Source organism: Hippichthys cyanospilos, chromosome 5 (assembly GCF_059441005.1).
Source record: "Hippichthys cyanospilos isolate Australia breed blue-spotted pipefish chromosome 5, RoL_Hcya_1.0, whole genome shotgun sequence".
Lineage (NCBI taxonomy): Eukaryota > Metazoa > Chordata > Actinopteri > Syngnathiformes > Syngnathidae > Hippichthys > Hippichthys cyanospilos.
In genome coordinates, this window is record NC_142373.1 from 17328000 (window position 1) to 17348472 (window position 20473).

The 20473-nt window shown below is 42.3% G+C and overlaps 1 protein-coding gene across 10 annotated transcripts in view; it reads right to left on the bottom strand.

The window, feature by feature from the left end:
- Positions 1 to 20473, bottom strand: part of LOC148423809 (ATP-binding cassette sub-family C member 4-like) — a 46717-nt gene that overhangs the window by 16842 nt on the left and 9402 nt on the right. For all 10 annotated transcript variants that reach the window (XR_015865608.1, XR_015865606.1, XR_015865607.1 and 7 more), the window contains 5 exons: positions 19879 to 20007; positions 19762 to 19799; positions 19474 to 19568; positions 18941 to 19087; positions 9496 to 9575 (listed from right to left, as the gene is read on the bottom strand). Coding sequence is in view for 6 of the 10 variants with exons in the window: in XM_088414881.1 (XP_088271007.1) it covers positions 9496 to 9575; positions 18941 to 19087; positions 19474 to 19568; positions 19762 to 19799; positions 19879 to 20007 (489 nt within the window). In the remaining 4 variants the exon portion in view is untranslated. The remainder of the gene's footprint in view (positions 1 to 9495; positions 9576 to 18940; positions 19088 to 19473; positions 19569 to 19761; positions 19800 to 19878; positions 20008 to 20473) is intronic.

The following is a 20473-nucleotide window of genomic DNA, read 5'->3' on the forward strand; positions in this document are numbered from 1 at the left end:
AAAAAAAAAAAAAAACGCAGCAACTTTTAACGTCTGTCTGCGCGCCGCCGTCGTATAATAAGGTCGCAGCAGGTTAGGTGACTCACTGCGTGCGTGGAAGGAAAACCATAGCAGCGCTAATTCTCACTTAGAAACAGGTGAGAATTTAACACTTGACCATAGCTCATTTCCCAGCAACCCCCACTGCGGAGCCTTCAACACCTCCGGCCCCTTAAGTGATGCCGGCAGGCAAAAGGCCAGGTCACACTGACTTCCACTGGCCACCGTGAAACACAGTCAATATTCGGGTTAGAACTACAATAACTACAGTGGACAGTCACTACCATTTACATGGCAATCGTGACCAAATGGAATATCGTGACCCGAACCGCAAAGTACCGATCATGTCACGACGTAGAGAAATATTTCCCCTTCTTGCTCTCGTCTGTCAATAAATTAGTATCTTACTTTTACTCTGTAATAGTCGGTGTTCTCCTCGGTCTAAAAGTTGGTAAGTTTCGCCATGTTTGTTTTCCTTTGTCTGTGTGTTTTTCAATATGTTGTGCATGGCCTTCTAACTTATATACACACAATATGTACGTTTCGAAAGTTATGAAAATAAGAATAAAATGATGCGGAGAAATCAACGTATTCAAGATAGGCTCACTTAGGAAGTGGCAACGCAAGATGGACGCCGAAATACCCATTTTCATGGCCAAATACTTGGGTTAAAAATGAGGTTATCCAAGGATATTTCAAAAACTAATTCTGAGCAAATTCTGTCGCCATGTCCAAGCAAAAGCATGGCCTTCAAGACACAAATTTATCCCAAATTAATGTTGTAATCATTGACTCATCAGCTTGGACATACACAACAACTTTAAGTTAAAGCCTGAAAGTGTCAAAGTCCAGTTCCCAAGGGAATGGAACATACAGAACATTATTTCCAGGCTTCTCCTGATTCAAATGATAAGTTCGTCAGTGAGTCCTGCAGGAGTTTCGTAATGCTCCTGATCCTGCTTTCAAGCCTTAACGTGTTAAGAATCTGAAGAAGGTTCAACACTTTGAAATAAGCGCACTTTTAGTAAGATGCATTCATTTTGGTAAGTGACAGAAATTTCCTACACACTTTAGATTGTATTTGTTATTACAATAAGAAAATAAGAACTAAAAATGAATTAAATCAGCCCAATCTCCATATATTATAATATATAAAATTAGAATGGTCATATAAGGAGAAGAGTTTGGATCCCTGAGCAAACACAGAAGTTAAAAAGTCGAAATGCTTTATACACAAAAATCCCACATAACCATTGGAGACTGTGACTCACAAACATGACACTGAACTAGACTCTCACACTTGACTCAGAAAGAATCATGATGACAAATTGGCTTGACAAATCAGTTGCTGATAGTATGGCTATTTGTTTTTTATGCTGTTGGGCTTTGATTTGTCATACGGATATTGAGCATGGACCGAGCCGGAGTTGTTCCAACATTTTGTCAGGAGGTCAAAGCTGCCTTCTCGTTTCAAGTTTGAGTCACTTCTCCGAGTCTAGTTCTACAAGTTTCTTGGCCCAAATGCTCCTCCAATTGACTTTTCTGCCAGTAAAATGTAAATGCAGATTCATTTACTGGCCACAACACCACAAGCCCTACCAAAACAAATAATTTTACCTTTCAATCTAGCGCTGCAATGAATTTGGTGTTTTTAAGATTACTTGTTTTCTGAATTTGTAGCGAAAAAGTCTTGTCCTTGACTACTCTAAAGTAAAACTTGCCTCTCACTCATTCAGCACCTTAATTACGGGGGCTAACAGAATAAGTAAGATCACTTTCGGAGTTAAATATTTTATTTGTGATGAAAAGCCCCTCTAGTCCATTTAGGGGTCAGATAAGAGGGTATTACCAGCGGAACCACCGGCGTGGTGGAGCTCACACAATCAAGCGGGGAGTGGAAACTACGGAGCACATCCGATCCCGAGAATTTCACACTACATAAGTTTCAATCTGAGCCTTGATGGAAGGCTAGCAGACTGCGGCGAGAGATGGTAGGCGGGCCATTACTGCGCGCTATCTGGCCTCCTTCCTCCAGGGCAACACACAACAAATAGCTTCCTCTTTACATCATGTAAATGCCGTAGTTGATTTCTATGCGACTTGGGCCCGTTTCACTCAGGTCGGCCAGGGTCCGAGAATCTTATCTGACGGCAGGGGTCATCAAAGGGGACGCGTGAGGAAAAGGAAGCCTGAGATAGCGGGCCTCGTTCCTCCTGTTCCCCGCGGGCCTTTCTGTCGCCATGTCCATCCGTTTGATGTCATCCATTTTGCCCGGTCTGCCGCTTATCGTGTCAGCATCGGGAACACGGCGGCTCCCGCCCACCACAACACAGAGATGACTCCGATAAGTCATCCTCACCCTGTCGGGCCGTGACCGTATCTCCCCGGCGAAGCCACACAGGAACCGAAAACTCCCAAAGCCACATCCCGTCGCACATAAAAGTGGATGGATGGAAGAAAGGTTCAGTGTACAAATAAAGAATTAGCGCTAATTGCTCTGTAGCGAGGAAAAGAAAGCCACCGCACGCATGTGATTGACCCATTCAAGAACAACCGCTGTTTGCAAAGTCCACTCGGATCCCCGCGGACCCTAATTGCGTCTCCGCTTTGATGTCGCAATAAATGGAGAAAATTGAAGTTAATCGTCATATTTGTTTGGGGCAGCGATAGCGCGCCGCAAAGTAAACACCCGGCTTTTAATGAAACATCCCCGCGGACGCAAGGAGTCGGCCGGCTGGCCGCGGCCGCCTTCGGCCTTCCTTTTATTTACTGACAGCGCGCCGTGCTCGCCACTGGGAAAAAAGCGCAAACAAAACAGGAAATGAGGGGAAAGCACGGCAAAGAAAACTCCTCAAAAGAAGTCCTCTGTCATTGCCGGGATTTTTTTTCTTGCTCCACACTTTCCGTGACAGGGCGGGACAATGAGCCGCAAGGGTCAGTGGTGCTGAAACAAAACGGGGCTGTTCTACTCGGGCCCCGGAACAATGGAGGTGACCCAATCCATTCTGCTCTGTCTTTGGCCTTTATTTTAGCATTAAATGCCCAGATGCGGCCGCCTTTCTTCGGGAGGAATGACTGTGGACACCTCCTTCACATTTTGTCCTTCTGAGCCATATTCACTTCATAAAGCTGCAGTCAATGTGTTTTGTTGCGTGATGAGTAGAGGCTGACACATACTGCGGTGGTCTGGCTCGCTGTCTACATTGGTGGCTCAAGTAGTCCTTGGATTAAGGCCTTTGTGTCTTGTGAAAAGGGAAAAGAAGTCACTTATTTGGGCTCAGTCAAGCTGCTGATTTCCAACCCCATCGTGGAAATAAGAGAAAGGCTTTGAAAAGTGCTCCAACTATAAATCATTTGTGCCCACTATTCAGTCATCCCGCCTTTCTCCTCCTCCGCGACACAAAACACATTTTTAACGACGCAGGCCGGCGGTGATTGGTGAAACGCTCACCAATGCGAACGCCGTAGACAGAAAGCCCTGGATTCATCATTCTGACACATGGGGAGGTTTTCTGGGCGAGGCGGAGACGGTGGAAAAGGAAGTTCCCAGGCTTGAAGGACCCCCTCGGTGCCTCCCGGCCCGATCGGGTGTGAGCCACGGCGGATGAGGTGCTGGACCGAAGCTTCGTCGTAGGACCGCACTGGGAGCGTCTAGGTGTGAGGGTCTTTTTCAGACCGGATAAGCCGCCGTCTCAATGAACTGGTCTTTTTTGAGAAATAGCGCCCATTACTGCAATTCGGTGCAAAAAATAAGTCAAGAGAAGACAAATTTTAAGTGTGTCTTATAGTCGGAATTTTTTCCATCGGCTGTTCAAGAAAATCCAAAATACTTTACTCCCTGCCATCCCTGGACGACATTTCCAGCTCTCATCTTGGTCCAACTGTTGCCCTCTGTTCAGCGCTAAAGTGCTCATAAAAGTAGGACAAACAGAATTAGGGACAGCTTGTCTGTCACAGTGCTATTAACATAACAAAACAGGAACACACTGAAAATATCAATAACGATTGCACTCCTGCGGAACTATTGTATTTTCTTCATTCTATATATTGTTCATATTTATCTAAATGAAGCAGAACGTCCAGTTTTTCACATGAGAGTGCAACAAGTTTCATTGCCTCGGACTGTCTGTCTGTGTCTGTCTGTCCATCCATCCATCCATCCATCCATCCATCCATCCATCCATCCTTTCCTGACAAATCTGAGAAAGAAATGGCACATTTGCAGTACTGACAAGTTCATTCAAATGTTATATGAAATGACAACAAAAAAACAATTGCATCATACCCTCTTGAATTGAGCCATACCATATTGAACTGAATCGTAACGACAGAGTAGAATCGAATCATTCGTCTCTCAAATGAAAAAGTCTTTAAATTGTTTGACACCCCACGTATGGGAGCCCATTTTGAATCGCAGTTTGTTGAAGAGATGCGCACTTCCAATGATTACTAATGAGATTCAAAAATGTTCTGAGCAGTGTCGTTTTGAGCAAAAAAAATAAATCATTTAGGACCGTATGATGTATACGCTGCATACATTTCCACACAGGAGCATCTTTTTTTGTGTTTTTTCTTCCAACGTAACTTTGACAGCGCCCGAAGCGGTGCGTTGCATTCTTGACTCGTTCCGTCACCGGGGCGGTGAAGAACCAGAGAAGAGCCGGTGAAATCCCATCCCGCAGCGCTGGCGGTTACGTCAGCACTTCTCATATCCCACAAAGCCGCTGAAGAAGCCTGACACACAATGCGCGCACACACACTCGCCAACAAAAAGAAAAAAGATCCACCCGCCAGTGTTTGGAAACAATAGTCATCTTTGCCGTGTGTTTGCGAGTGTCCTCTGTGCTCGCTCGGTGTCTATAGCGCGAGGAACAAACACAACAGCTATTTTCTCTCTAATGATGACCGCAGGCGTTAACTGGAGTAATGCATGAATTAGGAGGCAATTTGTATGCTTTTATTTGCCTTCAATGAAAACTTTCAATTGCAGTCACGGCAGAATGAATTTGCAGGAATGCTTCAGAATGTGCAACGGCAAAACTATTGGCGCGCCTGGCCTTTATGCAGGACATACAAATGGAAGCTGGTGACTGTCTTTTTAGGGTCACCTAGCTTCTGAGGCTGAAGATCATCAGAAGCTTTTGCTGCTTGAGCTTGGCTGTCTCAAGTAAAGTTCTCCCTGCTCCATTTAAAATTAAAGTAGAACATCCCCAATGAAAAGCTTCCAACAAAATTTGTTGGGAAAATATGCCCGGGATGTTAATCTGACGATATCTAAAAAATATTCTGAATAGAGACAGACCAATACATTTTTTCTTTGGTTGGCCGATATGATACCGATAACTAAGTAATCAATGTGGCTGATAACTGATATTTGGAGCGTTATTTTTTAGCGAAAGAGTGCAATATTGGTGCCAACCTTTTTAAAACAAAATCTTAACCTTGATGAAATGCCTTAAAGTTTGTTTGTTTACAACTTCAGCTTTGCGGCGTTCATTTTTTGTTTTCATTTATTTACTTGTTTACATTTTAGACAACATACATAAAAACGTCATTAAAAACAATACATAAAATACATGGAAAAGACTTAATTATTCATTTGTGATGGAATGTCTAAGCATGTCGTCTCAAATATCTCATTATATATATATATATATATATATATATATATATATTTCAAACTGAAAAAAAGATGGCCAGTGTTCTCAGGGTCTGTAGAATCTCTTATAAATCTCTTATAAAGTTAACTGAATTTATAAATAAATAGTTCCCTGAAGTTAATATAGCTTTAAAATGACCTATTGTAAAAAGTAATTGTTAAAACAGGCCTAAGCGGATATTCATCAAAATTCCAAATATCGGCATGAATAATTAGCTAAAAGTTTTGCATTCAGTTTGGCTTTTTTTTTGTCTGTTTTTGTGTCCTTTACAGAAACTTACCCGATGTGATATTTTGACTGCCAAAGAACGAGAATTGAAACTTGAGAAATCAGTCTGCGTGTCCTGGCTGCTCAGCCCTATGATCGATTATTTAAATTTAATTTCAATCTGTGTACGTCAAGTTTGTATTTGGCAGCCGAGAACTTATTTTACAAAAGGGGCTTTCCCGATCCGTTTGCATAGAATTGGACGCATAGAGGCTTACCAATCAGGGCTAACTAACAGACCCTGATCGATTCATGAACTAGTTAAGAGGTATATTCCTATTTTTATATTTGTAGTGTGTATGACTTGGTCAAGAGCTCTCATAGCAAGTCCTGAACTGAAATCCCCCCCAACTGCCCCCCACCTGCTCTGCCCCCTCTGTGAAAACAGAGGCAACCCGGGATTTAAAGGTCAAGTCCGCACAAAAGCTAACAGTCCACAAAGCCTGAGGTGTTTTTAATTGACATTTCTGTCTTTTGTGACCTGGCTGTAAAGAGTTCGGAGAAGAAGACTCTTACTTTCAATATACTAAGTTACTGCAAAGTAAAAACCCGTTCAAAAAAAAAAAAAATCTATGCATATATAGGGCCGGCTGGGTGTAACCAGGTTGAGGGAATCCCCTTGTTAGGTGGGCATGAGGGTGGTGCTGCTAAAGTGCTTACTTGGCCATAAAAGGGGAGGCTCCGCTGCAAATCCCCTCACAGAAAACAGGCTCTCCCTATAGAGGGAGATAAACCAGTTAGGGCTTTGTTTATGAAGTTTCACTTTATTCCCGCCTGACAACCATTTAGACAAAGACTATGGGGGGAAATGTCCTCCCAGGAATGAGCAACAATAGTCAGGATCAGCAGCTTTTCTGTGCAGCTAAAGCTTTGATTTTTTTTAGAAAGGGCAAGAAGAAAAAACCTTCCTTCCTAAAAGTATTTAATGATCTGTGGAAACACCTGCAAACAAGAGAAAGTAGGCCAGACAATAGAGCTTTGTCCCAAACTTAAAAGAAGCTCAAAACCTAAATTTCGGACGGAAAACTACAAAATGATGCTAATTCTTATGAATGCTGCGCTAAAGAATGCTACAGACATGAATTTGAAAAGCCGTCCAAAAAACAAAATTAATAACTCACAGAAATGTATATTTAAATGTATGTGACCCATCAAATCTTATTTGAGAAAATGTCATTTTTATTTAGTGGTAATTTCAGCCTTTTTTTTTTTTTTTTTTAGCGTGTTGTTCACATCGGCCCCTTGTCACTCAAAGTTTATCAAGTTGGTTGAGTACGATTGTGACTATGCTTCTGGTAGGAGCTTCAAAATAAAAGCGTCCCCGCCATTTGCAAAGGTTTGTTTGTGGGTGCTTTTTAGACAAAGTACCGCTCAAAGTCCTTACCGCAACAAGTCATTTTTTCAATTAGGACTCCTGGTATAGCCTGTTAAAGCTTTCTTTTTCATCTTGGTAGGCTCGTCACCTGTCTTTTCACGGTGCCTTCTCCCATTCCCCAAAACACTTATTAATCATTCAACTTATTTGGGAGGTTTTAGACCTCAAGTGACTGAAACGAATCCAAGAGAATACAGATAGTTTTCAAAATAAAAGATTTTTCAAAATAAAATAGCTTCCTGCCTCAGATAATACATAAAACTGAAATACTGTACTTTATTATTTCGGATGCTGCCCCGTACAGTTGATCTGTCCTAGAACTTCTAAAAAAAATAATAAATAGATCGCCTACCATTCGTGACTAAACCCCATGGGAGGAAAAGTAGAAAAGTAGATCTTGGGGCAAAAATTGTGGGCACCCCTGTCGTAAATCAACACTTACTGACAACGCAAATGACAATAAACAATGTTAGTGTCCATTAGGTTAGGCGTGAGGCATACATGTGTTTTCGCTTTCGGCCTCGTAGAACATTGACCGCTTTCAGCACCACCGGCGGCGGGCCCTTCTCTCAACTTATTATTTTAATTTTGCCATTATTCACCTTATCAAAATGAAGTGGACAAAAAAGCTTTTGTGCGTGCCATCTTTTGTGCTTTCAGCAGTTAAGATGGCTTTTGTCTAGCGGGAGATGGGTATCTGCCACAAACATCACTCAGGCATTGTGAAGGGGGGGTATTCGTTTTCAGCGCCCCTTTGTTCCATTCTGTGGCCCTAACCAAGGAGCCACGCCTGCTCCTCTACCTCCGATTGTGCTGCGAACATTCCCTTCTTTGTGGAGCGAGGTGCATGAGCCGGCGCATCTCCGCCGGCTTTCGTGGGAGATGGCGAAAGTAACTTAACCTGGTTCGGCGTCGGGTGGCCCTTGGCGACCGGGCCCCGGACCGGCCCGACGAGAGAGACCGGGGCCACTCTCAATGTTTCTATTTTGTCCAAATGAGTTTTAGGCTCATTGATAATGCCCTAGCTGTGAACAATGAGTGTGATTGGTTGTCTTTTTGAGCCCTTTGGTTGGCTGGTAACCAGTCAAGTGTGAAAAGTTGGGTCTAATCAAGATTAACAATTTGCAAACATTTCCTTTTACTTTAAAAAAATAAATAAATAAATGTTGACCGATTAATCATTGATTGACCAAATTTACGACTGTCAAAATCCTTGTTATTTCACTCTAACCAAGAAATATTCTCCAATGTATGTAGTCCTTCATGTAAGATTTTTGAGTCATCTGAAATTCTGTGTGGAGAAAACGGCAATTATATGTAAGCTTTCATATGATATGGGCTGTTGAAAATCAGGTCAAAAAACACCTTGAAGTAAACCAGACTAATGTGATTTTTTTTTTTTTTTAATTTCATCTTCCACCCTGGGAACCTCCTCCTCTGATTGGTTGACAAGTTTCAGTTGAAAATAGCCACAATTTTTGGGGGGGCGGGATAAAATTTCATTGGATGGAAAGATGGAAGTTTATTGGTTTTATGTGGCTCATTCAATGTTTTTCTTAGAAAATCCCAGCAAAATGGCGGCCACTCCTCACATTGCTGTGATGAGGGATTGGATGAATCATTATTTCTGGGAACATGTTTCCTCAAAGTCCAAACAGTGGCGTTTCACTGCTGTCTTGAGTGAGCCACAGCACAGTCACCTTGAAAAATAGCGCGTTTGTGCCAATTTAGCCTCAAGTGTTGCCCTTCCCTTGTGGCCATGTTTGCAGCTCCACCCCTGAACACGTCCTCACTTCCTGTCAACACCTCGCGCTTGTCATCCCCTCCCCGGTTTTCCTCCCTATCAGAGCCATCATCCTTTGTCCATTATTTCCACCTTTTCTCTCTCCCCATCGCTCGCTTAGGCTGCGTACACATTCTGTCAAGAGGCCGCCAGTGTTGTGTCGCACCATGGGAGCCACGCCCCCAGCAACCCCCCCAGCCTATGAGGCACTTTTATTAAATCTGCGAAGGCGCTGGGCCGCGCTGGCAGGTAATCCCGCAGTAATTGTTTCCAGATTAGGGGACGCGCACCACAAAGCAGGTTTAGCCAGGCATGAAATGGCCTCCCCGCGCTGCAGCGCCAGCCAGCAAACCTGGCGAGGTGAGACTCACCTGGGTGAAGTCCACAATTGTCCATGGCATCAGAGAGTCCAAGTGGCCGATGTCTTTGGAAAACCTGTTGAGGATTCTTCCTGTTGGACCACACATGAGAGGAAATGTTCAACATAATTAAAGGAGGCCACGTAAAAGCACTTCAGGGGCTGGACGTTACATTCTTTTTATCAGGTTTTATCATCAGCTCTAATTGAATGCCGTGACAGGAACAGTGCACTTTTCTTTTCAAATTAAGAGCAAATTATTTGGAACATTGATAAATATTATATTCTCCTTTGAAAAATGTTGCATGCCTTTATGCTGTTAAACTGCATACAGACACGCATTGCGATGTAATTTTCCGGGAGCCAAAAATACACTATATTCTAAAGTTGCTGAATGAAATACGCACTACAATTGTGGTTCCAAAATTTAATCAAATCTTAATCATAAATTTCACAGAGGAACCACTGAACTAAGTCATAAGATCCACTACATACTGTATAATTTTAAGATGATAATGCTCTAATGAAGATTCTTTCCTGCTTGTTCTTATTTGGGTCACTGATGAGCTGGAGTTTGTCATTAATCGCAGAAGATGACTCCAAAAGCAGAAAGGGCACGGAAGGGGGAAAACTACAGTTTTTATCTAATAAACTAAAGTTTTTATCCACAAAACTAACAAAAACTATCAACTCTAACATAACCACAACGAGAATCGGAAATTAACCTGGAAAGTAGACTCGGAAACTAGACTAGAGAAGCTTGACTTGATGTTCTGTCAAACTGTCTCTTAAAAACTAGAGCTTAAATATTGACATCAATCCTCTGTGACAATAAAAACTAAAGAACTGTCGTGACTCCAAAGGTTATTAATATTCTGTGTATAAAGGAAAACAGTAAATACAGGACCCTATATGAAAAAGGTAATAAAAATAAAAAAAAAAAGACAAAAAGTTGAGAAATACATGATCGTAGCAAGTGCATAGCAACTGAAATCACAACACACTTAGCAATAGACAATCAGCCGTGGGAAATTTAAACGTATTATTTTTTTCAGCAATGTGCAATGTAGCCAAAGAAAACCTGGGCAGAACATACAATCTCCACAGCCTGAGCCAAGATTTTTACCCTTATATACAAGGATGTATATGTCGCACGCAGGTACACGTGCGCAACAGGAGTCTCTGATGCGTAACGTTATGCGTTTCACTTCCTGCATTTGCGTACGCCACTTAACTTTCACCCATGACAACAACCGAGCCTGAGCTGAACATGTGTTTCTCCTGAAAAACTGTATCACTCCATTTCTTCAGAATGTATCTGTAGGATCTCCCATAATTCACAGTGAGTCATTTGGGGTCAATTTGGAGTGGCGAATTCTGACCCAAAGAAAATATCTTGCAAAACGAATTTCTACAAGTTATACTGTAAAAACAATATACAATGCAGTACACACTGTATACAATACAGTACCCGCAGCCATTATAAAAACTACTTGACAATGTTTTGTCTGTATCAAGCCAGCAGAGACAAATGCATCACAATAAAACATAAACATTGCCGGAGCAGGAACAAAAAAGCACTTATGTCCTTAAAACAATGACTCATTTTTTTTTCCATTTCATGAAGACTCTTTCAGCTGAATACGTGCAGGAAGGCTTTTGTGCGGCGACAAAAGGTGGTGGTCGGAGGGGGTAACGCTGCCTGCCTGCCTGCCTGCCTGCCTTTTTCTTCTAGTGACTGGCAGCGTCGTTGACGTTAATTGAGCTGCTTGCAATGTGCTCAGGTGTTTGTTCATTATTTCAAATGGCGCGATTGCATCCCCTTTTCTTCCTTTCTATTGGCAAACTCCTGCGTTCAAGCTTTCTTGATCTCCTTTCTGTGGCAGAAAAGGAAAAACTCATCGCACGTATACCACCGCTGCCATCTCTTTTCACTCAGAAAATATTGATTTTGCCGCACTTGAAATTTTTCCGCTCATGATTTAGGAGAGTCAGATATCTATGCCAGTTTTTATTTTATATTGAATTGTGAAAGTGTTCATGACTTTCATAAAGCAATCACGTCAACCAAATTGATATTTTTAAATATGTACCGTATTTTCCGCATTATAAGGCGCACCTAAAAGCCTCATTTTTTTAAAAAGCCGATGGGCCGCCTTATAATCAGGTGCGCCTTATATGTGGATCAATATTAAGATTGGGATTCATAGATGGAGAATGAAGCAATAAAGTAAGCTTTACCTGTTTCTTTTCTGTGTTTACAGTTGAACAAGGTTGCTCATATTGTCATTGAGTTATTATGCTATTGAGAGTTCAGAGTTATTATTTGAGTTATTATTATTATTATTACTTTGAGTATAACTATTTTGTGATTGAAAAAGTTTTCAAATATGTCATTAATTGAGGGTGCGTCTTATAATCCGGTGCGCCTTATATATGGAAAGGGTTTTGAAATTTGTCATTAATTGAGGGTGCGCCTTATAATCCGGTGCGCCTTATCGTGCAGAAAATACGGCGATCGTTTTGAAATGTGTCAAATACACCCATGTAATCCATGTCATCATGATGAGGATTTTTTTGTTTTGTTGTTTTGTTTCCACATACAGTTGCAATGGGCGTCCTTGGAAAAATTTGCTTTCTAAAAGAAGTGCCTGTCTCCAAAAAGTTTGAGGAGCCCTGCTCTAATCAGTGCACACAGCTCCATACCTTGCCACTCTTATTTGAATCAGCTGGAGACAACATGACCGTTACACGATCCTCTCCATTTTAGATATATTCCTGTTTGTTCACAAGAATGGACTCGGATGTTGATTCGGTCTGCTCGCTTCTTTTGTTGAAAATAATCCTGCAATAACTTCAGCGATAACAAGCAGCTGTTCTCTGCAACCAGCACTAGCTTCGAACAGCCAATTAAAGTCCGCCCTCTAGCTCGTTTCGTTACAGTAATTATCGTCAGTAACAATACAGTTGATATAAAAATGCGCATCTGTGCGTACGTTTCAATCTACCTCGAAAGTCGAATTAGAAAAAACAAAATCTAATCTTTAAGGTTACTGTTTATAGGACGCACCCATACTTTTGGCCTTCATTTTTGGGAAAAAAAAGTGTGTCTTATATTTGAGGAATTACGGTAATACTACAAATATCAGTTTAACGTTCATGAAATCTGAAACAGATAGTACAGCACCATGTTTCACCATTTTTCTCCCCACCCGAAAGCGCTTTGTGCTGGTTAGGGGGGTATACGTGCCTAAAAATATTTCACAGGGGTACATCTTTGAAAAAAGGTACGGTATTATTGTTATCACATCCGGAGTTACTCTGCAAAAGCCCCCCCCGACAGAGGCAGCAAATATGTTTTGAGATGAATATGGATGCGTGATTTAAGAAGGTGGGGGTGGGGGGGGGTGGGCGCATGCGGTCCGCCGGTGGAGCCGTGGCACCGCTGACCTAAAAGTTGCCTCCCAGTCACCGCTATGGAGGTGGGCTCTGTAATCACCTCTCTCCACGGCTGTAAGCGGCTTACAGCTTTATCCAAAATAGCGCTCCCGCCTAAAAACATGCATGCGGACCAGGCCGGGCTCCCGCATAACAGCCATCGCATAAACCCCGCCAAAGCATTATTCCCAGCAATGCTCCAAATCAGCGTCGATTCAAAGTCAAGTGGCGTAAGCATGTTGTACACTCAGAGGCGGACTAATCGTATTCGCAGTGTGAGTGGCCCCTTTAGCATACAGACATCCTGAGGGGAGGGTTCAAATAAGCGGGTAGAGCTGTCGCCGCTATGCTAGCAATCTCCTTGCTTTAGCCCGGGCAAAACGGCTTGTCAAAGCGTGTTTGCGCAGGATCCAATCGCGTTTTATGTAATGTTACCGTCTAAGCCGCAGATGACCCAAATTCGAGCGAGCCTCCGACAAACAATGGCGCCGAGAAAGGAATACGTTTCTGCCGGTTACATCACGCGGCGCTCGGAGGCTCGCGGAGTCAGTCGGTCGGCTGTATCAGCTGTTGGGCGCCGCGAGCGGCTCGGTTAACGGAGAGCCGACCAGGTATAGGTCCTCCGATGCATTAACGCAAACGCCCGCGAGGCGAGATCAGCGCCGGACAATGGCTTCAATCACTGCGCGCTCGGCAACAATACGGCCTATTGTGCCAAAATGGTTATCGCTGTTTCAGCCATAAAATCAAAGCCGTTTCTCGTGCTTTTAAGACACCGGGGGTGATTTGCGCCACTTTTCGAGGCTCGGCGAATATCAAACCCTCCCAGGTGGAGAGATCAGGTGAGCCCCCCCCCGCCTCCAATCACATTTAAAGAAGTGGAACAGTGGGGTCCGGCCGGAGTGAGGTGTGTGGCAAATGGCTGTTCCCTGTAAACATGGCGATAAGCGAGCGACTCCGCGTGTGGGCACCGGCACACTTTGAGCGGCCTTTTCACACCGGCAAGTGCAATAATGTCGGAGAACTGAAGAGCGGGGAGGAGGAGGGGGCTGCCAAGGCTGGAGGTGGCAGCGCTCACCTGCACTTTCCACGAAGGGGCCCAGGGGGCCCGGGGCAGCCTCCCACCGCCGGCACCTCGCTGCCAATACTAATACATTCTAAATCCATTCTCTTCGCTCTCACCGCCAGGCTTGTGCAATCTCCCTGCCTTCCCTTTCATGCAATTAAATAGCGCGAGTGCCGAGCGAGGGGGAGCTCTATCAGCCACGCTGCACACACGCGCGCGCGCCGCTCCATCTCCACATTCAATTTACACACCTCGATATCATCATCCTGCTGTCTGCAATACTTCCCCCCCACTTTGCCTCTTGCATCCCGGACCTGCAATACAGACGTTTGTCCGCGTTTCAGGTCCGGGGCGCGAGAGAAAACATTTGCTCTGTAGACACAATCAGAATCTCGCCTGGAGTTCCAGAAGATCCGAAGTTTGGCACTGAGACGGACCGGCCGAAAGTCGGCTCCTCGGCTGTGCTGATGAGCCGAGGCTTGGGCCCGCAGTCTCTGAGGGGATTAAGCCACTCGATGACACTAAATTACAGGGATCAACATCAGCTCAGCACATCCGCCACCGTCGCTGCCGCTGGATCGCATTTGGATGAATGGCCGTATTTCAAGCATACCTTCTGCTCTACTCCAAACATTGACTTACAGTATATGAATATCAATACGATACGGGAGAATTGTTCTTACTAGTTTGTTATACGGGTCCGGCATGGCAAGTGGTACTGGTACTGTCCTCTAAAGTTAAATGAAAATGATTTTAAAAATATTAGTAGTATTATGCTTATAGATGTGTTCCTCAGATTAGGGGATGTGGTGTGCTAGTTTAATGCCATGATAGGAACAGTTTACTTTTCTTTTCCAATTAAGAGCAAATTAACTGGAACATGGAGCAACTTATTAGTAATCGGTATGTTAGCGGTCCTCAAATAGTGGGGTGCATACCAATGCAATGGCAGAGGGACAAGCGTAGGGACGCATGCTTTGCTTTTGCGCCGTGTAATGTAATTACACATCTAAGGCACCAGGTGGTGTTTTTGCACTCTCAAGTCTGTGCGGGATTTCGAAACATTGTCAATCGCTGTCAACATTTTTTTTTTAAATCAAATTAACGATTATTGTGATTTAGAAAAAAGACTAGCACAATGTTTTATAGCGTTTTTTTTTTCAGGGTTAAAAAAAAAATCAAGATACTGTATTGGTGTTAATGTTGCAGATCAATTTACATTTATCAATTTTTCCCCCCCCTATCAAATGGTTCATTGGTCAGTTTTTAGTTTGAATATGGATTGACATTTTTTTTTTTTTTCATTCCTGGCACTTTCATGCGCTTTGTTATTTTTGTCAGATTTGGAATAAGCTGTAACCTGTATAAATCTTGTAAAAAGTAGTTATTTGCTGAAAGTTGGTTTAAGTTGGTCTTTTTAATAGTTTCATTTATAGTCATGGCAGCAAGTGGGTCTGTGTGAAATGTTTTCGCGTTCGCCCAGAAATGTTTGTAAGAAGTAGTGTAAAAAGTCAGGTGTTGAGAGTCTCCGAAATAAATGAGGGGATTATGCTAAGAGACTGTTAAATATCCACTCCCGTTTTACCGTTTTTCCTTTGCCATATCCGCCTAGTAGATGTACGAACGGTTGCTGAAATTTTTCTGACGCAGACAAAACAGCGCTTCACTCTTCCTTTCATTCAAACTAATATCGCATCCGATACTTATCTTACGACGAGGAGTTTTGTCAACTATAAAGGTTGTAATCACCAATTTGGAAGTCGACGACATCCGCTCGGCGCCGGAGATAACGCTGACACAAATTGGCAGTGAATGGCTCAGAAGCGTCCAATCGCTGATACAGAAGACGTACAAAAGCCTTAGCGTCAGTTCCAAGTCGGCGCCGCTGTAGCGTATTGTTGCACTGCGCATTGATACGGCGACAAGGCAGACATTTGTGCGATGATGCCTGAAAGCGTAACCTTTACCTTCCGGGCCGACACTCCGGTGCTCAGCCCGTGCGCGGTGGAACTATCCTTCACCCGTGTAAACCCAGATCCAAAAAAGGGTCTCGTACAAAAGTTCTATCACAAATTCTGCAGTTACCAAAAGACGCACCGCCGGCAAGGTAAAACCGCTAACACGGTATATTCTTTTTCCTTTTATTTTTATTTCATAATACTATTTTTATTCTCACACTTGACGAGTACCATTTATAAGGAAACTGAGACTGCAACTAATATAACCTTAAAGTGATGCGTTGTAGACAAAAACGTAATAAAAAAATACATGAACCTGCTCTAACAGCTAAAATACTTTTGAAAACTAAAAGTAAAAATGAAAAAAATAAAACATAATGAAGAGAACAGAACATTATTTATTAATGTATATTATAAATCGATTTTGAGCTTGAGCTTCTAATACACTCGCCACCAGGGGTCACGCCACTAGTAAACATAATTAGGCATGTTACTGTTGGGTTGCAGTATTCTAACAATCTGAGTGTTTGTTTAGTTTTATAAATTACCACAGATTTTGGACTATAAGCCTCTACTTTTGTCTTGTGCTTTGGAACCCTTTTTATTAGCCACCAGGGGGCAATTTCCCAGTCAAGCAAGGGAGACAGAAGAAGACTACCGAAGTATTGATTTTGACTTTAAACCGCTATTATGCTCATGCTTAATATCAGGTGTGGTACTGTTGTGTTAGTACAGTATTCTAACAATCTGAGTGTGTTTTTTGTTTTTGTTTGTTTTTTATAAATCACCACAAATGTTGGACTATAAGCCTCTACTTTTTTCTTGTGCTTTGGACCCCTTTTTGCCAGCCACCAGGGGTTAATCTCCCAGTGAAGCATGGGAGACAGAAGAAGACTACCGAAGTATGATGATATTATGCTCACGCTTTACTAGTGAACCCAGGCATGTTACTCTCCTGTTAGTGCAGTTTTCTAAAAATCAAAATGTGTCGTGAGTTATGTTGAAAATATGTTGGTGCTGGTCTTATTTCAAAACATTCAGCTATGTTCATGTCATGATGTTGCTGTAACCAGACAGTTTGGAAAATAACACCCAGGAGTGCTGATAGATACAGATTTTTGAAGAGGTTTTGTCCTGACGCACAGCTGGGGACTAGTTGCAATTTAATGAACACAACGTGCTGGAGTCCACAAGTTGCTTCATGTTCCAATGAATTTGCTCTTAATTTGAAAACAAGAATGTACTGTTCATGTCATTGCATTAATAAGCATTCAATTTGATTCCTCCTCTTAAAATCTCACGTACCCCGTGAAGTGCCTTCACGTACCCCCCTTGCTGCAGTTGGGCGCCGCCATTTGTTTTTCTGGCATCATGACTCAAAATGAATATCTTTATCTGTGTTTTTTTGGGTGCTCACCAAAATTGAACGGTAATTGGTGGTGTGTAATCTTGCTGCGTGAGACCAAAAACAGCCATCAAAACAATATCTCTCACGATGGAGCTTTTGTATATTTAAAGTTCTGCCTAAAATTAGAAAGTAATGTTATAAACTAGTATCTCTCTGAAGTGAGGATTCTTTTTGCGCGGGTGTCATTTTCTGTCATTCCCTTCTTGCCGTGGCTGCTGTGTATGCTGGTGCAGCTTCGACGGTAAAGCAACTAGCAGGATTTATCAAGGTTTATCTTCCATTATGCGGATAAGTGTAAATATGCCAAATCAATTAAGGATGAATATCTTTATCTGTAAAGCATTATCCTGCAAATCCAGTGTTGACATACACCGTCGTTTGCCCTCCTGCAGGCCAAGCTGTAATAATAAACGGACCGGTCACTGATAGCTCCAATCAGATAAAGCGTGTGTGTGCTAAGCCTCTCCCGCACGGCGATATAACACAGATTATTACATTATTTCAAATTGTTTGAATAGATTAAGTCACACCCAGATAGTCCAACACGCGGCAAGGAAGCAACAGCAAACACACGGGTGGCCATTAGGAGGCTACCGATGTTTGCTTTAGGAACACACACGTCTTTGTAAAAGGCGTGCTTTGCCGCTACGCCCGCCTCAAACACCCTCAAATCATATTTAAGCAGTTGATGGTGACTCATTACACAGATACGAGTTCCCCCCTGTTGCACATTCCCACACCGTGTTGTATATGCATTGTCATTACGAGATCAGACTGAGTAATTGTCTGCTGACAGGCCAACAATGGCCAGGAAAAATTCAAGCCATCATTCAACCTCTTGACTTCAGCTAATAAATGACACATTAGTCGGAATAATTACAGTGGTTGGCAAAAAAGAATTATACTTTTTACAATTGACGTGCTTGAAAATGTCACTTGCTCTCAGTTTATTTTTAATCAAGACATTCTGTAATTCCTACCTTTAGAATAGTATAAATAATGTACCTACTTATACATATATATATATATATATACATACAAATATATATATATATATATATATATACATACAAATATATATATATATATATACAAATATATATATATATATATACAAATATATATATATATATATATATATATATATATATATATATTATATATATATGTATAAAAATAAACACATACAGCATAATTATATGTTTGTTTATAATTAGATATTTCTCGATGCAATAGCAAATGGCATTATTTTTCCAGCTGCCTCTTAAGAGCCCAATTTTGTATTTATTTTCTGTAAAATAAATCAATTATTCATTTAAAGTACTTGTAATTTGCTATGTATACATGTGGGAAGAAATATGCTTCTTTAAAAATATCGTAGTTCAATTTAAAGTAAGGATACTTTGCAGGAAAATGGATGAACGGACTATCAAAAAGTAAAACCATATATTGAGGTTGAAGATGGGTTATAAGCAAGATAAAAGAAGCAGGGCGCAGTCTGCTTTCTCGTGTCGACGGGTTAGAATAACCTGGTCAGTGTGGTTACCTTAATTGAAATAACAAGAATACATGCAAGTCAGTCCCTTACCCATCGGATTGATTTGGAAAAAGTGCATGGGGGTCCGCAGAATGCTGTCAAACATGCGCTTGTGAAGACTCTGGGCTGAGCTCACCAGGACGTTGAAGAAGAGCAAGCTGCGAGCAAAGCCAAACACCACGGCTGCACCTGTCAAACCTTCCACACAAACAAAAACAAACCATCAAAATCTATCAGGACACTCTGACGCCATCCTCTTGCTTCCTCCAAGGACAAAATCTCAATCAGTGTTCTGAGCACAGAGAGAAAACAAATGTCACCCACTTAAGTGTTTTTCTTTTATTTTGTTCCCTCTATCTTCCTGTGAGTTTAAGTACAAAGAGTGAAGAGGTTCAGAGTCACAGGGAGACAATGGGAGTAAAAGCGCCTCTATTTCGCAATACAGCTGAGGCCCGTGTACCCACACTTGGCCTTGAAGGCCTTGGGTTGCTGCCAAACAACCTTTTTCTAAATGGATGACCTATTTTATAGTGCACAGACATAGATTTTTTTTTTTTCTTAGGTGTAAAATCAGCAAGGTTCACCTGCATAAACACTTAAGTACAGGTCAAGGTCCAGCTGTGTGGGGAGGCCGCCATGAAGGGACTGCGTCACGTTGATGCGCTGATGCTCGGAGGCCCTGCCGAAGAAAAGAAAAACACAAGGATGCATAAACAGGAAGAAAAGAAGCCGCGCAAACAAGACGTTTCCCACTATGGAAAAGCAAAAGGTGGTCTTCAACAAGTGACACATAAATGTAAACATTTCCTCCCTGAAGCCGCGGTGGGCCTCTTTTTATCCTTTCTTTTCTACAAGCACTTGTGTGATCTTACCAATGAGCAAGCCACCAGTCCTGCAGCACAAACGCCACCTTTAAAACAAATGAATATTCCGTTTTATTTCAGCCGAAAATACACACAACTCCGTTTTGCAAACAGGCATGGACTCACGTGTGCAAGAGCGTTGAGGAGGACGAGGAGGGAGAGAACCAGGAAGTTAGCGCCAGCTGTGAAATATTTCACATAAATCTGCAGGCCGACGTCTCCCCGCTTGCGCCTTTCCTCCGCGGGTTGCGATGCCTGCACAGAACACACCGACGCCAATCAGTCCATCATTGAACAGCACGCTGTGCAGGAAAGATAAGTCTTTTCTGCCCTCTAGTGGCCATCGGGAAAAACATCACACTTCTCTTCTCATTGTGACCTCGGGACGCAGAAAACAATTTTCGGAATATCACGGGAGATCCCGAACGTTTTTAGCAGTCATTGTTGCCATTTGTCGGAGAATATATGAATCTCACCAACCCCATCCAGGCACACGAATTAAAATAAAATGGTGGGAAGGAAGAAGGCATCATTTTACAAAATTGTGAAAAGCTTTGATTTTATCAGTCATAATAGCCTGAGAATCTTCGCAATACTATACTGTAATTTAGTACACAAAAGAAATTTGCATTTTTGTGGCAAATTAACTCTTTGGGCACCAAAGTAGCAAAAATGCAACATTGACAGAATGCCTGTCATCCATGTACAAGCTTCCAACCTT